At 52.0% G+C, this 25,261-nt stretch overlaps 1 protein-coding gene across 1 annotated transcript in view; it reads left to right on the top strand.

Moving 5' to 3' along the window:
* The first annotated feature begins 256 nt into the window (after positions 1-256).
* The window catches only part of LOC133123957 (histone-lysine N-methyltransferase ASH1L-like), a 37,656-nt gene continuing 12,651 nt past the window's right edge, over positions 257-25,261 (top strand). The window contains exons 1-11 of the mRNA XM_061234705.1: positions 257-1,513; positions 5,779-6,528; positions 7,555-11,872; positions 15,003-15,717; positions 19,258-19,431; positions 20,049-20,143; positions 21,514-21,587; positions 21,745-21,790; positions 22,190-22,298; positions 23,074-23,280; positions 24,846-24,992. Coding sequence (XP_061090689.1) covers positions 5,965-6,528; positions 7,555-11,872; positions 15,003-15,717; positions 19,258-19,431; positions 20,049-20,143; positions 21,514-21,587; positions 21,745-21,790; positions 22,190-22,298; positions 23,074-23,280; positions 24,846-24,992 — 6,449 coding nt within the window. The 5' untranslated portion in view covers positions 257-1,513; positions 5,779-5,964. The remainder of the gene's footprint in view (positions 1,514-5,778; positions 6,529-7,554; positions 11,873-15,002; positions 15,718-19,257; positions 19,432-20,048; positions 20,144-21,513; positions 21,588-21,744; positions 21,791-22,189; positions 22,299-23,073; positions 23,281-24,845; positions 24,993-25,261) is intronic.

Here is a 25,261-nt window from a genome sequence, read left to right as displayed (position 1 = left end):
TCCCAAATTAGGCGACTTCAATTAACGTCCCCTTTGTCAGTTGAGTAGCTTATGGCCTAGGCTGCAATAGCTCATATCTTAATAACAGAATGCGCACTCTGCACGTGATCCAATGGGAGAACATGAATAATAAATATAAAAAATAAGTAGCTAAATGTAAAACGGAAGGAACGAACGAGAAAGACCCATACTGTATCTCCCCCTCTCCCTCCCTCCCTCGCCTCTTCTCCTCCCCCTCTCTCCCTCCCTCCGTGTTTCTGTGAGAATGCCCGTGTTTTACTGACAGAATTGATACGGGCTCAACTGACATGGAGGCCCGGTTTTGTGAATGAGGCCCAGTCCGACCTGACTCGGCTCGGCTCCGATAAAGGAAGCCCAGAAAGACTGTTTTGCGAAGAGGGAAATACAAGGACAGCGACCGCTGGGAGAGAAAGAAAAGGGAGAAGGAGACAGAGAAAGCGAGGAGAGATCCATTTCGGAACTCAGTTGATTCAACGACGTCGCCGCCATTTTGTTGTCACTTCGTGTTTTTAATATTGTTATATTTTTATTATTATTATTATCGTCATCATTATTATTAATATTTTAAACCATCAAGAAAACCGTAACCGTTTTCAGCGATTATAAAACTAAGAGTGTATTTTTGTGTGACTAGTTTGTTTGTGAGCTGCACACATTAGCTATTCACGCATAAATATATTGTAGCTAGTAAGCTAGTAGCAGTGAGCTATAAAATAACAAAATGCAATAGCATGGTACTATTTGCTAGCCACCTAGCTAGCTAGCTAGAATACGAAACGGTGTAGACTGGCACATAGAGGCTCACATAGTGAACTTAACGTAGCAAACCAACTACGCCAGCATGAGAAATTGATACAGTGTACTCCGCTAGGTTACTGCGAAAGATACAAAATAAACATCAGCGATATAGCTAGGTAGCTATTCTGGCAAATCACTCAATGAATTGCAGCTAGCTATCTAGTGAGCGCACAGGAGCGCACACCACGATATATTGTATCTTAAGGCAATTATAACGACTTGTTTTTTTGCTTTAATAATAGTTTTTTATGACAATATAACAATACTGAACAAATTTCACGTTGTCTTAACGACCTGCTTTTTTAGGGGAATGCCTATTTGTATTTTTCTGTTTCGACGACGTTTTTTGGAATGTGTGCGTGGCCGAACCCTTCACTACCCCGAGGTCTAACGGTGGTCGTATTCTATGTCAAGGTTGTGGGGGTAGCCAGCTAGTTGTTTTTTTTATTATAGGTTTCATTTTCATTATAAATAGCTGTCATTATCCATACGCATACATAGCTATATTCTTTTTTCCATATCCGGAGCCATCAGAGTTCATTGCTTTCTCAGATTGAGACTGTTCCGATAATTTTGACATTTTGAATCTGCAAAAATTGACGGGACATAAAATACATTCTTCACCATGTTAATACGCAAGAAGGGTGGATTTCAATCCAAATGATGTGAACACCGTCTTTGGACTCGCACCTTGGTGAGTGGCCAGATATCCCAATTTCATAACATTTCCAAATGGTTTTTATCTCAACGTTTTTATGAGCTGGCTCTACTGTCAAATTGTTTTATTCGATGTTGCAGTATTGGCTATTTCTGTCTTTGCAGACGTCTCCATATACATTGTAGTCAATTATGAATAAGGACCTCTGTTCCCTCCAAAACAAATACACATTACGACATGTGCTAGCCTGAGGATGAGAAGAAACGGAGACCATGTTTTAGTGTTTACGTTTTGTTGTTTTAACCAGGCTTCTTTAGGACTTATCTGTTCGAGAGAAGGCTAATTACATTCAACTTTATATGGTTGTGCATTTATATTGTTGCGTTATTCATTTAATCCACAAATGAATGAATATAGCTAAGGTATCAAACGTCATAATTGTAGGCTATAGTAATCCATAAATTAGATTACAGTATGAAAGTAGCAAAGTAGCAATATCAGATTTCTCGTCGTCTTCCATGATTTTTGCCATGCTAACGTAACGTAACATAACGTTCTCTTTAAATCACGGTTAACTAAATTAATCTGTTTGTGACAACCGCCCATTTACAGCAATTGACGTTAGTTAAGAAGCAAGCCTGATGTTGTCAATAGTCTGTGGTACAACTGCGGTCAGAGACCAAAGCAGGACTATGGGTGGTGCATTGTGTACAGTTATTATACGACCACGCTTTTGACCTAACAGCAGTACCAGAGGCAGGAGGGTTTGGCGTGGTTCACTTTATTAATTTTTTGTGCGTTCGTATGGATCATGTATTCAGTGTTCTTGTTCGCCTTAGACACGGTTTACAAATATATACTGACACGTGCTAAAACATGTAGATAACATCGCAAAACAGGATGCGCCTCAAGTAACCTTACTTCAGCGTGGTTCAATACGCGTACAGTTGAGCGACAACGTAAATGAACGAGTACCTAAGAGTAAGTTACTTATATAGCATTGCAAATGATTTAATTGTGTTATAAAGACTTTTATTTTGCCACGTGCTGCCAGGTAGTAGTAAAGCAGTAGCAGTAAAGGTTTATAGCGCTTGTGTAAGGAATTAGGTTGGTGACACTGATAGTAGCTAATAGTGATAAAATCCATAGTGATTTAAACCGAGGACAACAGCCATCCTGGACTAAGACTGCTGGCATCAATTGCATGGTAGTTATTATGAAAATTATAGCAATAGCATTTGTACCTAAACAAAAACCATTTTATATTCTGTTTTTAAAAACAGTGGTAACAGCAACAGCATGGACATAAATATGAGTGATGATAAAACCAAGAAGTTCCAACATCTGTTAGTGGCTCTGCTGTACTGTAACTGCCAGTGATTAATGCGAGCTTGGCTCTGTTCAGTTCTGAGCAATTGTGAGGGATTTAGTGGCGTAGGTGAATTTATCAGTATGTGTGCAGAGGAGGAGGGAGAGGGAGAGGAGGGGGTGCTACGCTGCTTGTTTACTATTTCCTCACTGCACCGGATTCCTCCTCTAGCATCTGTGCTCTCTCTCCCTCTCCCTCTCTCTCTTTCTCTCTCTCACTCGCCCTCTTTCTCCCTTTCTCTCCCTCTCTTTCTCCCTCCCTCTCCCTCTCTTTCTCCCTCCCTCCCCCTCTCTCTCCCCCTCTTGTTCTTCTCCCTCTCTCCCCCTCTCTCCCCCTCTCTCTCTCTCTCTCTCTCGCTCTCTCTCTCTCTCTCTCTCTCTCTCTCTCTCCCTCTCCCTCTCCCTCTCCCTCTCTCTGTTTGTGTTGCTTGGGCACTAACTAAGTCAGTCTGCTCTTGGGATTTTGGGCTCTGTCAGCTTTCCTGATGGCTCTGTTAATTATAGCTCTTTGTACTGCGGTTTTGGACAGTTTCTGTCAGTGATTGTTCCTTCCTGTCCACGCTCCTTTTTTTGGATCGCATGCACCTGTGTTTATTTATGTCCCTTTCCTCGCTGCTTATGAGTTGCGTATCTCTCGCTGCCCCTGCTTCTCTGCTGCGTTGCCTTGCATTAGGGCCGAGTTGGCAGAAGGTGGGCGGTATGGGGCTGCTTGTCTGTGGCATATCGGCCTGTCTGTTAAGAAGGCACGTCAGTCGATACATGCATCAATCAGCCCGGTTTTCATCTCTGTGGCTCATCACTGCCACAAGTGTTTGGGTAATCTCGTCTTGCGGTCTGTCAACCCATCGATGGTCTGTCAGAAGGCCTTTTTATCTGTCAATTAGTATGTCAACGGACAGTGGTACGAGTCCGTCAAGCTGCCACTGTGCATGCCCTGATAACGGCTCCGGTGCAGTACGGTAGTAAGTGTTTGTTTTTTGGGAAACTGGCACACAAACTGTTCAAAAATGAGGAGTGAAACCATCTGATCATCCCTAGGATTTCACAGTTGAAGTCTCCCTTCTGTTTACAAATTCCTTATAACCAGGGCCTCCTTCTGGCCAGGTCAATCGAAGCGCTTTATCCGTGTGCCCACTGTATTTACACTTGAACGATCTTGTCGATCGGTGGCCGTGTTCCCCTGCTGCAGCCGTGCAGAGCTCTCAGGGTCGGCTGTCTGCCCGGGCTGTTAGATAGTGCGAGAGCTCTGGGGAAGAAGGGCGCATAACCAGAAAGCTCCTCGAAAAAGGAGTAAACTCCAGGACCACAGGCCCTGGGAACGAGAGAGCGAGAATGCGCGGAAAGACGGATGAACAAAGAGAAGGAGAAGTGTGTCTCAGGAGAGAGGGAAAGAATGAAAGACAGAGAGGGCGTGCTTTGTTAGAAAGGGAGAGTGACTGCGAGAGAAGGGAAGGTGTTTATTTTGGCAGTGCTGTGTGGCGGTCAGCGGAGAGAGCGAGAGAGAGTGAGAAAGAGGAGAGAGTGAGAGAGAGCGAGTTATGCAAAGCATTACCGTCGTGAGTGAATGCTATTGTTGGTTTGTGTTACCATTGTAATGTCACATTAATGGCAGTTCACTCTTGGGCCCACGAGAAGCTCGTTTGACTTTTTAGGAATTTTAAGATTCTCGGTCTGGCTTTGCCGAAAGGCTCAAGTCTATTACTTGTGATTTGGATTGCTAATGCGCCTCTGTGGAGCGAACAGAAAGGAAGGGATCAAATACGGGGCTGAAGCAAGAGGGAGAGGGGGAAGGAAAATGTGGTTTACATAAGCAGGAACACAGCGCCTTTAGTTTGACTCTTCAGGGTGGCTCCCAGAGAGAGAGGGAGAATGGGAGAGAGAGGGGGCAACAGGGAGCGAAAGAGAGGGGGATCAGCAGAAAAAGTTCCGAAGCGAAGGAGAGAGGGAGCGTGTAGAGAAACGTAGGTGGGGGGGGGAGATTGATGGAGAGAAAGAGAGGGAGGGAGCGTGGTATTTGTGAGGGAGTGAGTGATTGTAGTAAATGCGGAAGAGTAGGCGTGGGACACACGAGAGAAAGATCCCAGATTCCCGTTCAGCTTCCGCGCCGGCCGCCGTTAATCAGACGGGCCGCGCCGCTACATTAACGGCCTTCTGCTCCAGACCCGCCGTGCGCGTCTCCCGGCCTAGTCTGCCAGGCAACGGCGGATCCCAACCGCCCCCCGAGGACCCAATGCGCTGAGGTCATTGTGCTGAATTATCTCCAAATGACTTCACTGTGTGGAAAGCACCTGCTGGGATGACCCAGCCGAAATTGCTCAGCAGTCTTTAGAAGCGGATGATGTGTTTTATGGGCAGTCTCGGAGGACCCGGATTAAAACTCTGGTGCACTATGTGCTCGGCAGTTACTGCGATATCAGGTTTATAGTGCCGCTCTGTTTCTGCTCCGCTGTGCTGCAGTGCTCTCGCTGTTAGTGTGGAATGGGCAACAACAGGCCTCTGCAGCGCTGATTGCGTTTGCGTAATGAATACTGCGTCCATCATTGTCTCTTATATTGGATGAAACTGCCTGTATTCATGCACTGCATTTTCATGGTCCTGTTTATACCGAGGCAGCGCACAGTGAAATGTCCAGTGTTAATTTAACACTAACAGAGTACATATGAGTCCCGTTAGGACCATATGTACTCTGTAATAGCTTGATTTAACACTGGGCATTTTACTGTGTGGTAGCTGGCTGTAGTTTGCACTAGTTTGTAGTGTTTTTTTTGAGTGAAATATGCAACTCCCACTGCTGTAACAGCTGCTGAAGTGGTGTTATTATATCGGGCTTGTCTTTTTGCAGAGTCATGCGGTTTTATTTTAAAAATGAGCTAAATTGATCTAACTTTTTGCTTCCACTTGTGTTCCCTCCTCCATCTTCTCTTCCCCTGCAGCCGGAAAGAGGGAGACAGAAGACAGGTCGGTTGAAGCTGGACTGAAGGACAGCCACTCAAGCGGGATCGTTTTTCTGACTGCCCCCAGTCCCCCTCCCCTTTTCCCTGGTCCCCTTCTCCCTGGCCCTTCAGCCTTCCCTAAAAACTGTGCCCCCCGCCCCACACACCACCCCCCCCACATCTCTGATGGATCAGAGAACTCAGGGGGGGCCAGCCACACCTCCCCCCCTCCCCGCCGTCACCCCTCCCGGGGAGTCGGACAAGGAGGGAGGGGGTGGGAAAAACGAGGAGGAGAAACGGGAGAAGGAGAGAGAAGGAGGCGCACCGGAGGCCCCCGCCGGCGGGAACGGACCCGGCGGGGACCAGCAGCAGTTTTCGGTCACGGAGACGACCTTCTCAGAGGGCAACGTCAAGCTCAAGATCGGCCTGCAGGCCAAACGCATGAAGAAGCCGCCCAAGATCCTGGAGAACTACGTGTGCCGGCCGGCCATCCGGACCTCCGTCAGACAGGGCCGGGGCGGGCGGGGCAGCCGCGGGGGCGCGGCTAGTAACCACGTGAACAGCCCCTCCCACGACAAAGACAGAGACAGAGACAGGGAGAGGAGCCCAGCTCTGACCCCCAGCACTAACCCGCCCCCGCCCCCTCCCCCCACGGCTGCTCCCCCAACTCCACCTCCACCTCCGCCACCTGCTCCTCCTGCCTCGCCCCCCCCTCCCACCCCTGTCACTGGGAGCACGCCCAGCAAGAGGGTAAGGAGAGCCTCCTTCGCTCCTCTGTGGATGTCTCACCTCATAAGAGTTTGATCCATTTCAGCCCTGCGGACATAAGCATTCACAGCGATCCTGTCATAGATTGTGCTGGAGGTGCAGAATAGCCGTCGACAGTGTGCTCAAAGTGAAGGACCGAGCACGAACTGTCTCGCTTCTGGGTCTCTCTTGGTAGCAATTTATAGCCACCAATGGCAATGGTTCTCTTTCCCTACCTTTCTATTTTTACCCCTCTCTGTCTTTCTGCCCATTTCTCTTCTGTATTTATTGCTCTCTTCACCTTAGTTTTTTTCCCCCTCTTTACGTGTCATCACCCATGTCGCTAGCACGTGCTTTTCTCACTCTCTCTCTCTGTATTTCTCTCTTCGTCTCTCTCTCTCCCTACCTCCCTCCTCTCCCCCTCTCCCCTTCTCCCCCCCTCTCTCCTCTGTTTCTGTGTCACTGTGTCCTCTCTCTCGCCCCACCCCCTCCCCATTTGCCTTTCCGCTGTCCTCTCTCTGACCCTGGTAATGCTATTGAGTAGCATGGAGAAGTCACTACATCTGTCTGTGTGCCTTTCATTCACTTATCTGTCATTGACAAATGGGGTTATATTCTTATGTAATAAATAGCAGCTGAACAGCAAGAGAATACAATGGCCTTCAATTGCTAATTTAATACTGTGCATAAAGAGGGGCCTGTTATCCTCCATGTTTCTGATATAGTTTCATCTTTCATCTATTTATATCTTCTCCCTCTTTGCTTGTATTAGTTGTTTGTGATGGATAACTGAACACATGAAAAACTTGAAATGCACTGAAGGGGAGCACTGAGGAGCACATCTTGCTCTGCCTTAAGAAAGTTTTAAGTCACCATGTTTAGTGAATCCAAGAGGTAATACAAGTAATGTATTATTTTCATTTCACAAATTAAACTCATTACTCAAGCCTCACCAGTTTGAATGAGACAGAATTTATATTTGCATTCATGGAATTGGCAAATATTAAATATCTCCATTTTTCTCAACAGGGTCCCCCAAAATTGGCTCGGAAGTCAGAGGTGAAATCAGACACCTCAGCGGAGAGACCAGTGAACCTTCACCGCTCTGATACAGACGTCAAACTGCCCCGTCCTGGAAAGAAGAGCCCCTCTCCCCCAACCAATCGGCCCCCTTCCTCTTCCCCCACACCCCCACCCCCACCCCCCTCAACACAGGACTGCAATACCGAAGGAGCCTCCAGAAGGCCACAGTCCCCGCATGGCGACGGCCAGAGGGAGAAGGACCGGGGCATCCTAAATGGGGGGGCGCCCACAGTCACAGAGAAACTGGCCCAGCTCATTGCTACCTGCCCCCCCTCCAAATCCACTAAGGCCAAGATCCGCAAAACCCCCTCCACGGCCATCCTCAGCAGTGCGAACGCAAGTGCGGCTGTCGTTTCTCCGAGCCCATCGCGGCCAGAGCCTCTGCCGCCAAACAGAGCAGCAGCATCCTCTCCGCCTTCCAACCCCCAGCCGCCCCACCCTCCCACTCCCGTCTCCCGGCCCCCCGGCCGCCCCCGACACAGGGACAGCGTTCTGGAGAAGTTCTCTACCCCTCCTAAGAAGGAGGAGACGGGCAGTGAAGGCAAGGGTGGAAACAGCAGTAACGGTAGCACTACAAGCTCAAACGGGGCTAACGGCTCCGCCACCACAACCAGCAACAGCATCAAACAGCAGACGCATCTCACCTGCCCACCTCTGCCCGCCCCTCCACCCACGCCTCCGTCGGATCAGAGGGCAGGGGGGGCTCCAGATGGTAGACGTGGCCCGGCAACCTCCCCTGGCAGCCTGTCGAAGGGAGGTCCTGGCCAATCGGAGGGTGGCGACAGGGAACGGGAACGAGATAGAGACAAAGAAGGTCCCAGGGACCTGAGCCTGAACAAATGCCCCCCTCCCTCAGGACCTGCCAGGCAGGAGAGCAGCACTAAAGGGACACTAATGTCTTCTAGCGGGCAGAGCAGGAAGACCGCCAGCCCTGCCAAGCCCAGCCCGAGTCGGGACAGAGGTCCCAGTGCAGCGGCCCCTTTAGATTCCACGAGACACGAGACTGCCTCCCCTACCCATCCGCCCACCTCCGGCAGTCCCGCCCCGTGCCCAAACAGTGCGCCCAGCTCTCCCCCCAGCTCCCCCCCGGAGCAGGACTGTAAGCCCCTGAAGAAACGAAAGGGGCGCCGCCCCCGTTGGACGCGGGTGGTTAATCGGACACACAAAGTGACGCAGGGCAAGGAGGCCCCCTCGATTGCCACCACTAATTATGCCGAGCAACAGACTCCTAAATTGCGCAAAACCCCCTTATCGCCACCCACTGCCTTGCCTTCTCCACCACATAAGCCCAGACCGGTGGGGCGGCCCCCTAACCCAAATCGGGTTCCCCCCGCTGCCTCCCAGCTTCTCCAAAATCCTCCCAGGAAGAGGGGCCGCCCCAAATCCAAGATGCCCCGGCTGGACGCCCCTGTCCCTCGCCGCCCTCTGAAATTACCCCCATCCAAGGTGTACTCTCTGCTCAAATCCAAAGAGGAGGATCCTCCAGTCTTGCACCCAGAAGTGGACTTGAATCCTCCCAAGCCCTTGCCCAGAAAGCGCGGCCGCCCCAAACGCTTGCCCCCCACCCTGCCTCAGGAGACCCAGCCCCCGACTCTAGCCCCTGAGGAGCAGGGAGGGGGCGGGTTTACAGTGGGGGAGGGACAAGGGGACAGGCATTTCCGCAAGAAGGGCAATGGGCAGCTCATGATGAGAACCATCATTCACAAGATCAACAAGATGAAGACTAAGAAGCGCAAGAGGCTCCTGAACCAGATCCTGCTGGGCCCCGGGGCCGGAGGCGGGGCCAGAGACGAGGCGGAGTCCTCTCGGGTGCCGGGCGGAAGCGTGATTGGGACAGTTGCAGCTGCGACGCAGTCCTTATCGTCCCTGGCTGCCTCGTTCGGAGGCAAACTGGGGCCGCAAATTAACGTCAGCAAGAAAGGGACGATATACATGGGCAAAAGGAGGGGGCGGAAGCCGAAAGCTTTGACTAATGCCTCTGCCAATGCCCCTGCTGCTCCCCCCGAACCCTTCCTCTCCCCGGCCTCTGCCTCGCCCCTCCACCTCCACCCATCCCAGTCCCTCCATTCTCAGCAGCAGTTATCCTCGTCGGAGGTCTTTCCCTCCCCAACTCTGTCCCAGTCCAGCAGGGCCCAGAGTCCCATCAGCGACGCTGGCTTTGTGGAACCGGGCGCCGTGCACTTCACGCCGCACCCCCACTGCAGCCACGTCCACCACGCCCACCATGCCTTCCCCCTCCCTCCGCCCTCCTCCCCAGGCCTCTCTCCCCGCCCACTCGCACCCCTGGGGTCGCTGCTGAAGAAGTCCTCGTGCCGCGGCCATCACCACCCCCACTACCGCCATCAGTACCATTACCGCAAGCTGTCCCCTCCTCCGCCGCTGCTGCCTACCTCGCCCGCGCACCTGAGCGAGCTGAAGGAGGCCACGCCCTCACCCGTCAGCGAGTCGCACAGCGAGGAGACGGTGCCTAGCGACAGCGGCATAGGCACAGATAACAACAGCACCTCCGACCGGGGGGAGAAAGGAGGGGTGGGGATTGTGGGCATTGCCCAGGGAATGCCAGTGGGCATGGCGATGGCCGGGGTGGTGGGACCAGTCACAGGGGTGGGCCTGGGGGTCAGTCCTCGGGGGCGACGAAGGCACTCTACCTCGGCGCTGCTAGACCACCCCTCGCCCTCTCCCTCCCCCCTGGGCCTTGGGACGTCGCCCGATCCCTGCCGGAACCACGCGCCGCCCCCGCCATCGGCGCTGGTGGGCCACAAGGAGAAGCACAAGCATAAGTGCAAGCGCCGCGGTCACAACTGCCCCGGGTACGACAAGCTGAAGCGGCAGAAGCGCAAGCGCAAGAAGAAGTACCTGCAGCTGCGGTCCCGCAGGCAGGACCCGGACTTCCTGGCCGAGCTGGAGGAGCTCATCATCCGGCTGAGCCAGATCCGGATAGCCCACCGGAGCTCGGGAGCGGGGATGGGCAGCGGGTTAGGGCTGGGGGGCACGGGGGCTGGCGGCGTGACAGGAGGGACAGGCATGGGTGGGGGCAGCAGCATGGGAAGCAGCGGTCACCCTCCCCCACATCACTACCTGCACCGAGACCTCCTCCCCACCATCTTCAGGATCAACTTCAGCGGGTACTACTCCCCGCACCCGGCCTACCCGTGCGACTCCCTGCACTACGTCCGCAAGCCGGACCTGAAGAAGAAGCGCGGTCGACCGCCCAAGCTGCGCGAGGCCATGGCTGAGGTCCCGTTCGTCCACGGGCTCGGATTCCCCCTGTCGGGAGCCGGCTTCTACCACCCCTCCTACAGCGTGCCCTACTCCTCTGCCCCCCTCGGGCTGAGCTATTACCGAGGGTACCCCCCGGCCGCGGCCCTCTACCCCCACCCGCACCACCCTCAGCCCCACCCCCCTCCGCCGCACGCGCACCACTCCCCCGGGTTCCCGCCGCCCCCTCCGCCCTCGTACGTGCACCACCACCCCCCACACCTCCTGCTCAACCCGGCCAAGTTCCACAAGAAGAAGCACAAGCTTCTCAGGCAGGAGTTTCTGGGAGGGGGCAGGTCCCCCGTGCTCTACCCCGCCATGCCCCCCGAGCTGTCGTACGGCTGGCTCCACGAGCACAAACACAAACACCGGCACAAGCACCGCGAGCGGCGGGACGAGGAGGGCGCGGCCGAGGGAGGGGCCCCCGGAGGCAGGCTGTCGGCCAGCAGGGCGATGGCCGGAGCTGCTGGGGGGATGATGGACTCTCTTCGGCGCTACCGGTACGGAAAGGACCCCGCTGCCGCCGCCAACGCTTCCAATCCGGCGACTGCCGCCGCGGCCAATTCGCCTTCCTCTTCCTCCTCATCCTCAGCGGAGAGGTACAAACATAAGGACACCCCTCTGTCCTGCCTGGGACCCTCGTATCTGTCGTCGGCCGGGGGGGTCAGGGGGCACTCGCACTTGGAGCCCTGGCTGAGGAGGGGGAGCCCCGAATCGGACTACGCCAACCTGTCCCAGAACTCCAACCCCAACCAGGACACCTTCGCTGGGGGGCAAGCGGCGGATGCCGCGGGGGGCTCGGACAGCGACGAAGAGGAGCCTCACACACCCCCACCGGTGTCTGCGCACTCACCCCCCGCCCACCACACCAACCTGTTCGCCACCGCCCTGAGCCGGACTGCCCCCGCGGGGGGTAGGGGCAGGAGGGGCGGGAGCACGGCCAGCGCCAGGAGCTTCGCTGGACTGAGGAGCGATCGGCCGCCATCCGCAGAGAGGAGAGACACCGGTGAGGAGGGGGCGGGGTTTCATCCTACTGAGATGGATAGTTAGGCAAACCAAATTTATCAATATAAATTACTGAGCTGACATTACTAATCAAGTAATCCATATGATATTACTGTATGCCATAGCGCAGTGAATTGATTTGCATTATTCCATCTGCCATCGGTAAGTATAAGATGTCATGTTCCCTGGATTACATAATTTGTGGTGACTGCAATCATTGTGAAATGTTGCCTTGATGGAAGTGGGCTGCCCGGTTTGCGTTGTGTGTATGTGTGCGACACCGTGTGTCTATACCAGCTTAGGCTGCGTTCATGCTAAATTGAGTGGTAAATGAATTGGTCGTTAAATTGCGGCCGTTTGTAAGGTTTCCAGTCAGGCTTTATCACTGTCGGCGAGTAGGTCACAGAGTCACTAAGAGCAGTGCGTAAGGAGGGAGCCCACGTGCAGGATCAATAGCGTGGGTGCCTGAGCTGTGTGCAGCGCATAATGTATTGTAGCGTAGCGTAGCATGCTCACAGTGGCCCAGTCAATAGGTGTAATCCCAGTTGAGTATGGGATTACAGCTAAGGACACGGGGTCATCCCCCGGTCACAGACTGAGGGGGAGAGGGTAGGAAAAGCTTCGGCCAGGGAACGGACTCCTGTGCTCGGGGAACACAGAAGGGGATTGACAAAAACACACTGGCGGATGAATGGTGGTGAAACGCATTAAGGGGGATAGAGAAAAGTAAGGGGATAGAGAGAGATAAGATGAATGTGAGAATGTTTGTGCACAGAGAAAATAAGAGGGTGAATGTGTCTGGAAAGAGGGAGCGAGAGAGAATTAATGTGTGGGGAGAGGAACTGAGGGGTGATGGGCTTCAGTCGGAAGCAGTCAGAAACATTCATACACAGTATGCTCTGGTCTTCGGTTTGCCCCTGCCACTGACTATTTCAACTAAAGCTTGTCAGGCTTGTCAGTTTGATTATTTTATCGCACTTACTCATGCGCTCACCAAAAGTGGGAATGGTGAATAATCTCACTGCCATTCTTACTGGTGGTCATTGTTTTCACTCCAGCAGCCCCCTGGATACTGTAGTACTGCACTGAACCCCAATCCTTGTTAGTGTGTCCTTCATGCTGAACTGCTGAAGTTAAAGATTTGAAATGCAAAGTGCATTTCTTTGAAGTGCATTCAAGGCAAATTAACTGTTACGCAGAGGCACGTTTCCTTGTTCAGTAACTGCCATTTGCTTTTCTCACCCACAGATTTGCTTACTCACGTATTATTTAGCACCAGTGCCAGCACAACTAGCAGGAATTCAGGCTCCCTTGTGAGGACTGTAGCGTGTGTGCTCATGCATGTGCGAGTTTGCTCTCAGTTCGCTGGCACGCAGCAGTCGGCCTGACCAACGCTGCTGTGTAAATGGCAGGCATTTATATAGCGCCTTTATCCAAAGCGCTGTACAATTGATGCTTCTCCATTCACCCATTCATACACACACTCACACACCGACGGCGATTGGCTGCCATGCACGGCCCCGACCAGCTCGTCAGGAGCATTTTGGGGGTTAGGTGTTTTGCTCAGGGACGCTTCGACACAGCCCGGGCGGGGGATCGAACCGGCAACCCTCCGACTGCCAGACGACTGCTCTTACTGCCTGAGCCAATGAGACGACTGCTCTTACTGCCTGAGCCAATGAGACGACTGCTCTTACCGCCTGAGCCAATGAGACGACTGCTCTTGCTGCCTGAGCCATGTCGTTTGTGGCTCGGGGATGTGCGTGTGAGAGGGGCGTTGTGTCATGAGGACACTCACTGAGAGCGGAGTAAAGACCGGCCGGAAAGGATCAGAGCAGGGATGGAAGGAGAAATGGAGGGCAAGAGAGGGAGGGATGTTATTTCGTGAAGGAAGACGTTTGGCAGGGGGAGACGCTGACTAACCAGATGCACGTGTGCCCCCAGACCTCGGCCCATCCCTCCATAGTTCTCCGTGCTGCCGTATCTGCTCCTTCGAGAGCGCGGCTGCCCAACCCTGTTCCTGCGGCTCCACCGTCCCGTAGGTTTCAAGCCCAATTTGGCATGCCTGATTCTGCTAATTGGCACCTCAACACGATCTCTAGCTGTGGAATGAGGCTCGCCGTGTTAGGGGCGATGACAAACCCGCAGAGCCGGGCAGCCCTGCTACGGAGGGAACTTGCTGTTCTTGCTAAAATGGCCCAGTATCCGGGAAGTGGAACACGTCAGGCGCACTGACTAACAGTCCGAGCGAGGCAACCTAAATAGCGGCGTGATCTAGGCCATGTTTTTCGCGGGAGACGGAGCTGGGCCACGGATCGCGCGTACGCGCGCCTACGCCACGCAAAGGGTCCGCCGGGGCGTCGCAGTGTCCCGTTGTCTGCGTGTTTTCGCATTAGATGCAGCGTGTCTAGAATTTCAGCGCGTGTTTGTTTGGTAATTCTCCAGTTACACCTGTGCGCTCCACCTTGAAAACATATGCAGCCCGCCCGTCACAGTACGCACTACAGTTTGTGTTTATATTGCGTTTATGGCGCTGTATGTGCTGTATGTATGCATGTTGTGCGTGATTATATGTATGTATTTTTGGAGCATTCCTGGGTGTGCTGTGTTATAGATGTGGGGGTATTTATGTTTGTGGGGGATTACCAGAGGAGAAGGCCAGCAGGGCGGGACACTCTCTTGCTCATTTCAGGTCTCCGAGCCTCTATTTACAGGCAGTGGCCTTCTCATTTTCTTCTTTCTCTTTCTTGTCGTAATGGTTCATCGACACAGCTGTATATTCTTGCAGCGTGTCCTGGTGAATAACTGTAATAGTCACTGTTTCACAGGGAATTCCCAGTCCCACACTGAGCAGGTTCTTTGTTAAAAAGAGAAACGCAGCAGCTGCAAGACAGCCGCTGTTACATCATGTGCTAGTGAATGTATTGCATCAGTCCAGTTGGTTACACATATGCCAGTCAGTTAATGTTTCAGATTGGGTTTCATGTAATGCTGACACACACAGACTGGGACACAAAGTAACTCTTAATTACTCAGGTTAAGGTACAGTGTCCGATTTGTTAAGCCCCCCAAACCCCCCCCCCCCCCCCCCAGCTGCATTTTAATGTTGGCTTTTCTTTCTTCCTCTACAGTGGGCGTACAGACACGTGGCTCGCGCTCTATCGCCCCCGAGTGTCTGGAGGTGGGACACCAGCACTCCCAGCTCGGGCAGCAACACCTGCACTCGCACCCGCACCCGCACTACGCAGTCCGGCATACGCACTGCAGCCACGACACCCCCGGGGGAGGGGGCCAGGGCCCCGGGAGGCCCCACAGCCGGGAGAGGCAGGCCAGCCCCTCCGCCCGCGTCCCCCAGCCCTGCTGCCTGGACGACCCGCCCTCACCCCACCCCCACCCGCACTCCGCCGGCAGGGTCCTGTCCACCAAGCGCAGCCTGGACCACGTCAACAAGATCCTCAAGGCCAAGAAGCTGCAGCGGCAGGCTCGCACCGGCAACAACGTGGTGAAGAGGCGCCCCGGGCGCCCCCGCAAGTACCCCCTGCCCTCCCCTCCCCCGTCCCCGTCGCCTCCGCCCCCAGACGAGCCCCCCCCTCCGCACAGGGACCGGGCGGGAGGAGGGGGGGGCGACACCGTGTGGGACGTGATCGAGGCCGTGGTGCAGGGCGAGCTCAGGGCCGGGCGCGGCCAGAAGAGGAAGCGCTGGGCCCGCGACGGCGACGGAGAGGAGCCCGAGGGAGAGGAGGAGGAGGAGCAGGATGAAGAGGAGGAGAGAGGAGGCGCGGCGGCATCCCGGGCGGCGGGCAGGGCAGGCTGGCTCACTCAGGATGAGCTGCACTGCTTTCGCAGGTAAAGCAACGTGCCGCGTCACTTCATTGCACTGCACGGGCTCTGTGCCGTTTAATCCGAGGCACTCAATCTTCATAGCAGCTTTTATTACAGGGCCTGTTTTCGACACAGAGTCATTTATTATTGTTCAACAACCCTTCACATGGCGCTGGATTTTGCCAGCGGGCTGCAGTTAGTGTAGTTAGCATGCAGTCTCAGTAGTCCTGTATTTTGTTGTGCAATAGAAGAGATATTTTTCACTTCAGTTATTTGCCCATTTTATACTTTGTCCAGCAAATAAAGAACTGTTCATGGGATTTACGCACCATGACATGGCTTGCTGCACATTTATCAATATTGGTGGGGTTTGAATTTACACCAGATTTGTTATCCTCCTAACCTACCGGAAGGAATGTGGTGTGCATTCAGTATGTTCCTGTGCTCTTTTCTGTCTGTGTGATCCTCTTGTTTACACCCAATTTTCCATCTGTAAATACAGTGAGCGGACAAAGACATATTTTTTCTTGACTTGACTTTTCTTGTGGTTAAAGTTTAGATTCTCTGCTTTTATTGGAGATCAGAAATATGGACATGCATTAACTGAACATTCCAGTGCTAACCTAACAATCATTAATAATCGAAAGCAATGGAGACTAAAACGTTCCAGGAAACCTACTCATCAAAGGGTTAAGGATTATTTTTTATATATGTTGGAATTACAGCACTTTTTACCCCCCCCCCCCATTTCAGGGCACCATAATGTTTGGGACAAATGGCTTCACATGTGTTACTGATCAGTCAGGAGTGTTAATCGGTGTAGGTATAAGAGAACTTTCAGTATCTAATCTTGATTCTCGGCTTTTGATTGCCTTTGCAGTCCGTTATTGCCTTTGTCAACATGAGGACCAGCGTTGTGCCAATGAAAATCAAGGAAGCCGTTATGAGGCTGAGAAAATAGAAATACAATGGTCAGAGACACAGGCCAAACGTTAGGCTTACCAAAATAAATTGTTTGGATCATCATTAAGAAGAAAGAGAACTGGTGAGCTCAGTAATCCAAAGGGCATGGTAGGCCAAGGAAGACCTCTACAGTTCATAACCATAGAATTATCTCCTTAATGAAGAAAATCCCGCAAACACCTGTCCAACCGATCACAAACCCCCATTCAGGAGGCAGGCATGGATGTGTCGGTGACTACTGTATGCAGAAGGCTTCAAAAACAGAACCACCCAGGCTACCCTGCGAGATGCGCAATGCTAGTTAGAAAAAAGAGGATGGCCAGGTTAACTTACTAACCTATGTAGTGTTCACAACCTGTTAAATCTTTTTTGGGTGCATTCATGGCATGTATCCAAACTTAATGGGTGCACATATGTTAACTGTATAGTCCACAAATCTGTGATTCACCATGAGGTTGACTATTCACTTGGCGATCCTGTGTATTGGCCGCTTCTCTGATCACTTCCTCACCCCAATCCCTGTTACACTCCGGCTGCTGCTCCAATTGGTCTGGAGGTCCCAATTTTCAGTCAGTCAACATGCCCACTGCTACTGAAACTGGACCTGTTCTAGCTGGCTACCAACTGTTCTGTACCAACTGTGATTATTGAGACCCACAATTCGTTTGGCACAATTAAGGGTGTTAACAGAAAGAGCCTTTTATCTTTTGTGGTATGCAATACCACGGCTCCATTATATCAGAATATTCTGTGTAGGTTTGGTCTTTTAAATGTGAGATTGCTTTCTAAGAAGACTTTCAATCGTACTGATTTTATTACGTTAAAGTTGTTCAAATCTCTGCTGCTTGGCTTTTAACAAAAACCAAGAGACACAAGCATATTACCCCTATTGTAGCCTCTTTTCATTGATTGCTGGTACGTTTTAGAATTGATTTGAAGATTTTACTCATTATTTTTAAAGCACTTAATTGTCTGACCCCTAGCCCTGTGTGTGCCAGTGCCCAGCCGGAGATCCTCAGGTAGAGCCTTCTTGGCTGTTCCAGTCCCAACCGAAAGGTGACAGGGCTTTTGCTGTTAGGGCCCCAGGAATTTGGGGCTGCCTGCTTCAGGATCCTCTGTGTCCTCTTCTTAAAACAAAGAGTCTAGTTTTATGGTTCTTTTAATTCTCTCTTATTGCTTTCCTTTCTATTGGTCTTGTTTGTTTTTTTTATTATTTCACTGTCATTGTTTTTATTTCTATGTAAAGCACTTTGCAACTCTGTTTTGAAAAGTGCTCTGTAAATAAAGATTATTATTATGATATTACTAAAAGAACCTTCATGGTCCTGGAAAACGGTGTTGTGGACAGATGGGAGTGATTACAAGAGTAAAGTGTGGAAGCTAAAAGGGACTGATCAAGCTCACGCTACAAGATCCAAAGCATACCACCATCTGGGAAGCATAGTGGCGGGGGTGTTATTGTTTGAGCATCCATGGCTGCCACAGGTGCTGGCTTACTTGTCTTCATTGATTATGCAACTGCTGATAGCAGCAGTGTATTGTGCAGAAACATTTTATCTGCTCAAGTTCTAGTGAATGTCTCCAAATTCATTGGACAACACTTCATCCTACAGCAAGACAGTGATCCCAAATGTCCTGCCAACTCAGTCACCCAATCTGAATCCAATTGAACATACGTTTCATATGATGAAGAGAAAACTTAGGACAACCAGCCCCTGAAAGAAGCAGGAGCTGAAGATGGCTGCAGTACAGGCCTGGCAGAGCATCACCAGAGAAGATACCTAGCACCTGGTGATGTCTGTACATCACAGACTTCAAGCAGTCATTGCATGTGAAGGATTTACGACAAGGTACTAAGAATGACTACTTTAAGTTACATAACATTAAAATTTACCAAAAATTATGGTGCCTTGAAATGGGGGGGGGTTGCTGTAATTTGTACATGGTGAAACCAATATGTATAGAAATACCCTTTGATAAAAGCTCAGAATCTGCATGGTAACCACGTCTGAATTCTGGTCAACAGAGCAAAATCGAGAAAAATATGTCTTTGTCCCAAACGTTAGGAAGGGCACTGTACAGTATATCATAGTGCTTATTAAACTGCTCCTGCTGTTCATCACACCATTAAACCCGCTGTTGTTCATTCACTAGTGTGTGTATGTCACTGGCAGCTTGTATCTATGGCTTGGTGCTTTGACTTATCACCATTTTGATATGTGTTCAGCACATCTTATAAATTGTACACAACCATTGGGGTAGTCGCTGACGTTGGTCTTCTTTTTGGTCATGCATCTTTATTTGATTATTTCAACTGGTTTTGAGTCAGGACTGTCTACCAACAAAAGCTTGCTAGACACTGAGCTTGAAATTCTCCCCTGTTGTATGTATGCTTACCTTAGTTTAAACATGCTGTCTGTTGTATAATACAGTTCACACTACATATGCTACTGTGCCAGTCTGTGATTCGTATTCATTGTTTCTAATGGCAGACAGCGCAGATCCTGCCTTAACAGTATGCTCTGATATTGTACCTTTTTTAAAGCCCTGTGAGTCAAACAGAGATGCTTCTGCACCTGTTATCTGTTCTCCCTCCGGTAGAGCTCTGGAGGGCCAGCCTGAAGGCCCCTCCCCCCAGGAACATTTGGGTCCATCGGCAATGGAACATGCTCCGCCCCTGCCCTTGGCCAACCAATGGGAAAAGAGATCCGCCAGGCCACCCAAGAAGAAGTTCCAGAGGGCTGGGCTCTACTCTGATGTCTACAAGACTGCAGAGTAAGTTCAGATACACACAGACACACACGCGCACACACACAGTGCAAGCACACACACACACATACACACACACAGTGCAAGCACACACACACACACACACACACATACAGTGCAAACACACACACACACACACACACACACACAGTGCAAGCACACACACACACAGTGCAGGCACACACACACACACACACACACAGTGCAAGCACACGCACACACACAGTGCAAGCACACACACACACACACACACGCACACACACAGTGCAAGCACACACACACAGTGCAAACACACACACACAGTGCAAGCGCACACACACACACACACACACACACACACACAGTACAAGCACACACAAACCCTGTCTGACTTTGACATACGGACAGTCTGACAGTGACACTGATACAGAGAGGCGCTGGCTGTGCTCTTTCCTGCACTCTGCCTCCTCCATTGGATGAGACATTAATCTAAAGTTCTGACTCACTGTGGTCATTCAAGATTCCAGTGCCCACCAAACCGGCCACCTAATCAACTCCTGAGACTATCTACAAAGTCCCTACCCAGTTTTTCTTTGTTCCATTAGGTTCTTAGTTGGTGTCTGGTTAAATATTGTGTCTTACAGTCCTCGTAGCCAGCTCCTGCAGCTGAAGAAGGAGAGACTGGAGTACACACCAGGGGAGCACGAGTACGGCCTCTTCCCAGCACCTATCCATGTTGGTGAGTGAGTGGAGCGCTCCTCCAGTACGCGCTAACAGAGCTACGCTAAACTGTGGTGCAGGACTCCTCCAGGACATACTAACAGAGCTACGCTACACTGTGGTGGAGCTCTCCTGCAGTACGTGCTAACCGAGCTACGCTACACTGTGGTGGAGCTCTCCTGCAGTACGTGCTAACGGAGCTACGCTACACTGTGGTGGAGCTCTCCTGCAGTACGTGCTAACGGAGCTACGCTAAACTGTGGTGGAGCTCTCCTGCAGTACGTGCTAACAGAGCTACGCTACACTGTGGTGGAGCTCTCCTGCAGTACGTGCTAACCAAGCTACTCTACACTGGTGGAGCTCACCTGCAGTACGTGCTAACCGAGCTACGCTACACTGTGGTGGAGCTCTCCTGCAGTACGTGCTAACGGAGCTACGCTACACTGTGGTGGAGCTCTCCTGCAGTACGTGCTAACGGAGCTACGCTACACTGTGGTGGAGCTCTCCTGCAGTACTTGCAAACGGAGCTACGCTACACTGTGGTGGAGCTCTCCTGCAGGACGTGCTAACGGAGCTACGCTACACTGTGGTGGAGCTCTCCTGCAGTACGTGCTAACGGAGCTACGCTACACTGTGGTGGAGCTCTCCTGCAGGACGTGCTAACGGAGCTACGCTACACTGTGGGGGAGCTCTCCTGCAGTACTTGCAAACGGAGCTACGCTACACTGTGGTGGAGCTCTCCTGCAGGACGTGCTAACGGAGCTACGCTACACTGTGGTGGAGCTCTCCTGCAGTACGTGCTAACGGAGCTACGCTACACTGTGGTGGAGCTCTCCTGCAGGACGTGCTAACGGAGCTACGCTACACTGTGGTGGAGCTCTCCTGCAGGACGTGCTAACGGAGTACACTGCTACACTGTAATGTGGGAAGAGTCCACGGCTCTCGGGCCCATGTCCTGGAGGGCCGCCTGGGCTGCAGCTGCGCTCGTGGGTGGCAGGAGGGCCGGTGCGAGACTGCCGCGGCCGCTCAAACGCGGAGAGTACGTCGAGAGTACGGAGCCGGGGGAAGCATGCCTGCTTTAATTACAGGATGGATGATCAATTCCAGCGCTGCGGTTGGCACGGAAACAACAAGTCTGTGTCTTTGTGCCTGCGTGAGAATGGAATTCAAACAGGATGTGACCAGTTGAATGAAAATGAGTTTTTTGGAGTGAATCAGTGTCCCCTGAGAATCCTGAGAGAGGGGAGGGGGGAGTGCGTGGGCAGCTGCATAAAATAATAGTTTGCATACGGAGCTGGGTCCTCCGCCTCGTCCATTAATCTGTGTGTGTGTCTGTGTGTGTCTGTGTCTGTGTGTGTGTGTGTGTGTGTGTGTGTGTGTCTGATGCAGGGAAGTATCTGAGACAGAAGCGGATTGATTTCCAGCTCCCCTATGACATCCTGTGGCAGTGGAAGCACAATCAGGTACTTGTGAGGATGACGCCGGCCTGTGTTTGTGCCATTGCTCAGTGTGGGGGACTGGGGTTCCCAGGGGAGGGGGGACGGGCGGGGGGCACAGCCCCTCTGCCTGGGGGGGTTAGTGCCCCTCTCTTGCCCCTCAGCACCTCTCCCTCTGTTTCAGCTCTACAAGAAGCCCGACGTCCCGCTCTACAAGAAAATCAGATCCAGTGAGTGCTTCTTTTTTACTCAGACTGTGTATTACTATCACCATTTAGACATTTAGAGTCAAGTGTAAAGGACCTTATCCTCTTACATTTGTTCATAAGTGTAGAGTTCATGATTGGTTTGTTATTCACATTGTTTATGGATGTAGTGATCTGTGCCCCTGTTAATGCCTCTCTATTGCTTTCTCTCTTGCTTTCTCTCCCTCTCTCACCCTCTTTCCCCTCTCTCTCACCCTCTTCTTCGCCCCCTCTCCCTCCCTCTCTCTCTCTCCCCTATTTCCCTCCCCCCCCCTCTCCCCCTCTCTCTCTCTCCCCCATCTCCCCCCTCTCTGTCCCTCTCTCCCTCTCTCTCTCTCTCTCTCTCTCTCTCCCTCTCTCTCTCTCTCTCTCTCTCTCTCTCAGATGTGTATGTGGATGTAAAGCCTCTCTCTGGGTATGAGGCCACCACTTGTAACTGCAAACCGCCAGAGGACCGCTCTGACAAGGGCTGCATCGATGACTGCCTCAACAGGTGCGCATTCACACACACACACACACACACACACACAGAGGCATACACACATGCCCACAGATGCACACATGCACCCACAGAAGCACACACACATGTGCACTCACACACATGCCCACAGAAGCACACACGCATGTGCACTCACACACATGCCCACAGAGGCACACACGCGCATGCACACACACACCCGCACAAGTACACACGTGTGCACTCACACACATGCCCACAGAGGCACACACACATCCACAGAAGCACACACATGCACATGCACACACACGCACACACGCATGCACACACACGTGAACTCACACAGTCCTACAGATGCACACACACACACACACACGTGAACTCACACAGTCCTACAGACGCACGCACACACGCCCACACGCCTCAGAGCAGTGTGGTAAGGTTGCAGAGGGCAATCATCATGAGTTTGGCTCTCTCCCACTTCACGGTGCTTGACCTTCCAGTCTCCAGCTGTGACTCAATTCCTCCTGATGTCATACGCTTACAGCCTTGATTGCCTGAATCAGACAATAACTGCACTCACTGGAGTCAGTAAAAGAAGGAGGCAGAAGGTCAACTCGAGTTTTTATACCGCAGATCAGCAGCCCCAGAAACGGTAGCATCTGTCACTGCCTGCGGACCGACAGCGCAGTACCACCGTCCCACCACTAGGCGTGAAAAGGGCAGGATTAGCATTCGCAGCTTGCGAGAAGTACATGCTTGCTGTAGGGCAGTGCTGATGGTAAACCCCCCCGGGGGGCTGTGCCCACAGGATGATCTTCGCCGAGTGCTCGCCCAACACGTGCCCGTGTGAGGAGCAGTGTGAGAACCAGCACATCCAGAGGCACGAGTGGGTGCAGTGCCTGGAGCGCTTCCGCGCCGAGGGCAAAGGCTGGGGCATCCGCACCAAGGAGCCGCTCCGCTCCGGACAGTTCATCATCGAGTACCTGGGGGAGGTGGTGAGCGAGCAGGAGTTCAGGTAAACACACACACACACACTCACACAACTACACACACACACACACACACACACACACACACACACACGCAGTTCATCATCGAGTACCTGGGGGAGGTGGTGAGCGAGCAGGAGTTCAGGTAAACACACACACACTCACACAACTACACACACACACACTCACACAACTGCACACACACACACACACACACACAACTACACACACACACACGCAGTTCATCATCGAGTACCTGGGGGAGGTGGTGAGCGAGCAGGAGTTCAGGTAAACACACACACACTCACACAACTACACACACACACACACACACACACACACACGCAGTTCATCATCGAGTACCTGGGGGAGGTGGTGAGCGAGCAGGAGTTCAGGTAAACACACACACACTCACACAACTACACACACACACACTCACACAACTGCACACACACACACACACACAACTACACACACACACACGCAGTTCATCATCGAGTACCTGGGGGAGGTGGTGAGCGAGCAGGAGTTCAGGTAAACACACACACACTCACACAACTACACACACACACACACACACACACACACACACACACGCAGTTCATCATCGAGTACCTGGGGGAGGTGGTGAGCGAGCAGGAGTTCAGGTAAACACACACACAGACACACACAGGCATGTACACACGTGTAATGCACACACACACACACAGAATGCATGCACACGCAAATAACGCACACACACACACACACAATATACACACAAACACACTCCCTTGTCAAAGTGGCAGTGGATTAGGAACCAGAGACGAGCCCCAGATCGCTCAAAAATATCACACCATCCCTGTCAGTCACACAAGTCACTGTTGAATACCGCAGCGTTGTCCCTTTTGTCTCAGAGTGCGTTTGTTGAACCAGCGGTGAACTGCAAGGCTGCTCAGTTACTGGTGTAAGGTAATCAGCAGGGATCCCCATACTGTAAAACCCACTGACCACGTTCTGAACTCCAGCTCCTGAGAGAGTCTTAGTGTATGGTTTTACTGGAATGCACTCTGTCACTGTACCATGAAGCTGGCTGCTAATCTCCCCCCACCTGGGAGCTCCCTTCAAGGGACGTGGGGATGTGGGCAGTAGCAGGCTTATTTGACTGTGTGTCTGTGTGTGTGTGTGTGTGTGTGTGTGTGTCCATGTCCGTGTGCATGTGCATGTGTTGTGTGTGTGTGTGTGTGTGTGTGCCCGTATGAATGTGTGTGTCTGTGTGTGTGTGTGTGTGTGTGTGTGTGTGTGTGTGTGTGTGTGTGTGTGTGTGTGTGTATGTGCGACATGGCTCAGGCAGTAAGGGCAGTCGTCTGGCAGTCGGAGGGTTGCCGGTTCGATCCCCCGCCCGGGCTGTGTCGAAGTGTCCCTGAGCAAGACGCCTAACCCCCAAATGCTCCTGACGAGCTGGTCGGGGCCTTGCATGGCAGCCAATCACCGTCGGTGTGTGAGTGTGTGTATGAATGGGTGAATGGAGAAGCATCAATTGTACAGCGCTTTGGATAAAGGCGCTATATAAATGCCTGCCATTTACCATTTACCATGTGTGTGTCCGCAGGAACCGCATGATCGAGCAGTACTACTCGCACAGTGACCACTACTGCCTGAACCTGGACAGCGGCATGGTGATTGACAGCTACCGCATGGGCAACGAGGCGCGCTTCATCAACCACAGCTGTGACCCCAACTGTGAGATGCAGAAGTGGTGAGTTTAACGTTACAGCAGCATTACATTTGTTTGGCTGACACTTCTATCCACAGAGACGTATTACACGTACATTACTGAACATACAGGACGCATCAGATAAGCTACAATTCACATCATGCATCAGTTATCCATAGCCTTCAACATCAAGTCTAGCTCTCAAGGTAAATAAAGGCTAAAGGTTATGGCTTATCATAAACCAGACGGAAAGCATGATTATAAGGATTATGGTAAAGAACTACAATATTAAGTTGGAGAAACAAGTGCAA

The sequence above is a fragment of the Conger conger genome, chromosome 1 (genome assembly GCF_963514075.1).
Source record: "Conger conger chromosome 1, fConCon1.1, whole genome shotgun sequence".
NCBI lineage: Eukaryota > Metazoa > Chordata > Actinopteri > Anguilliformes > Congridae > Conger > Conger conger.
The sequence above is the reverse complement of the archived record's forward strand: the minus strand, read 5'-3'. Positions and strand labels throughout refer to the sequence as shown.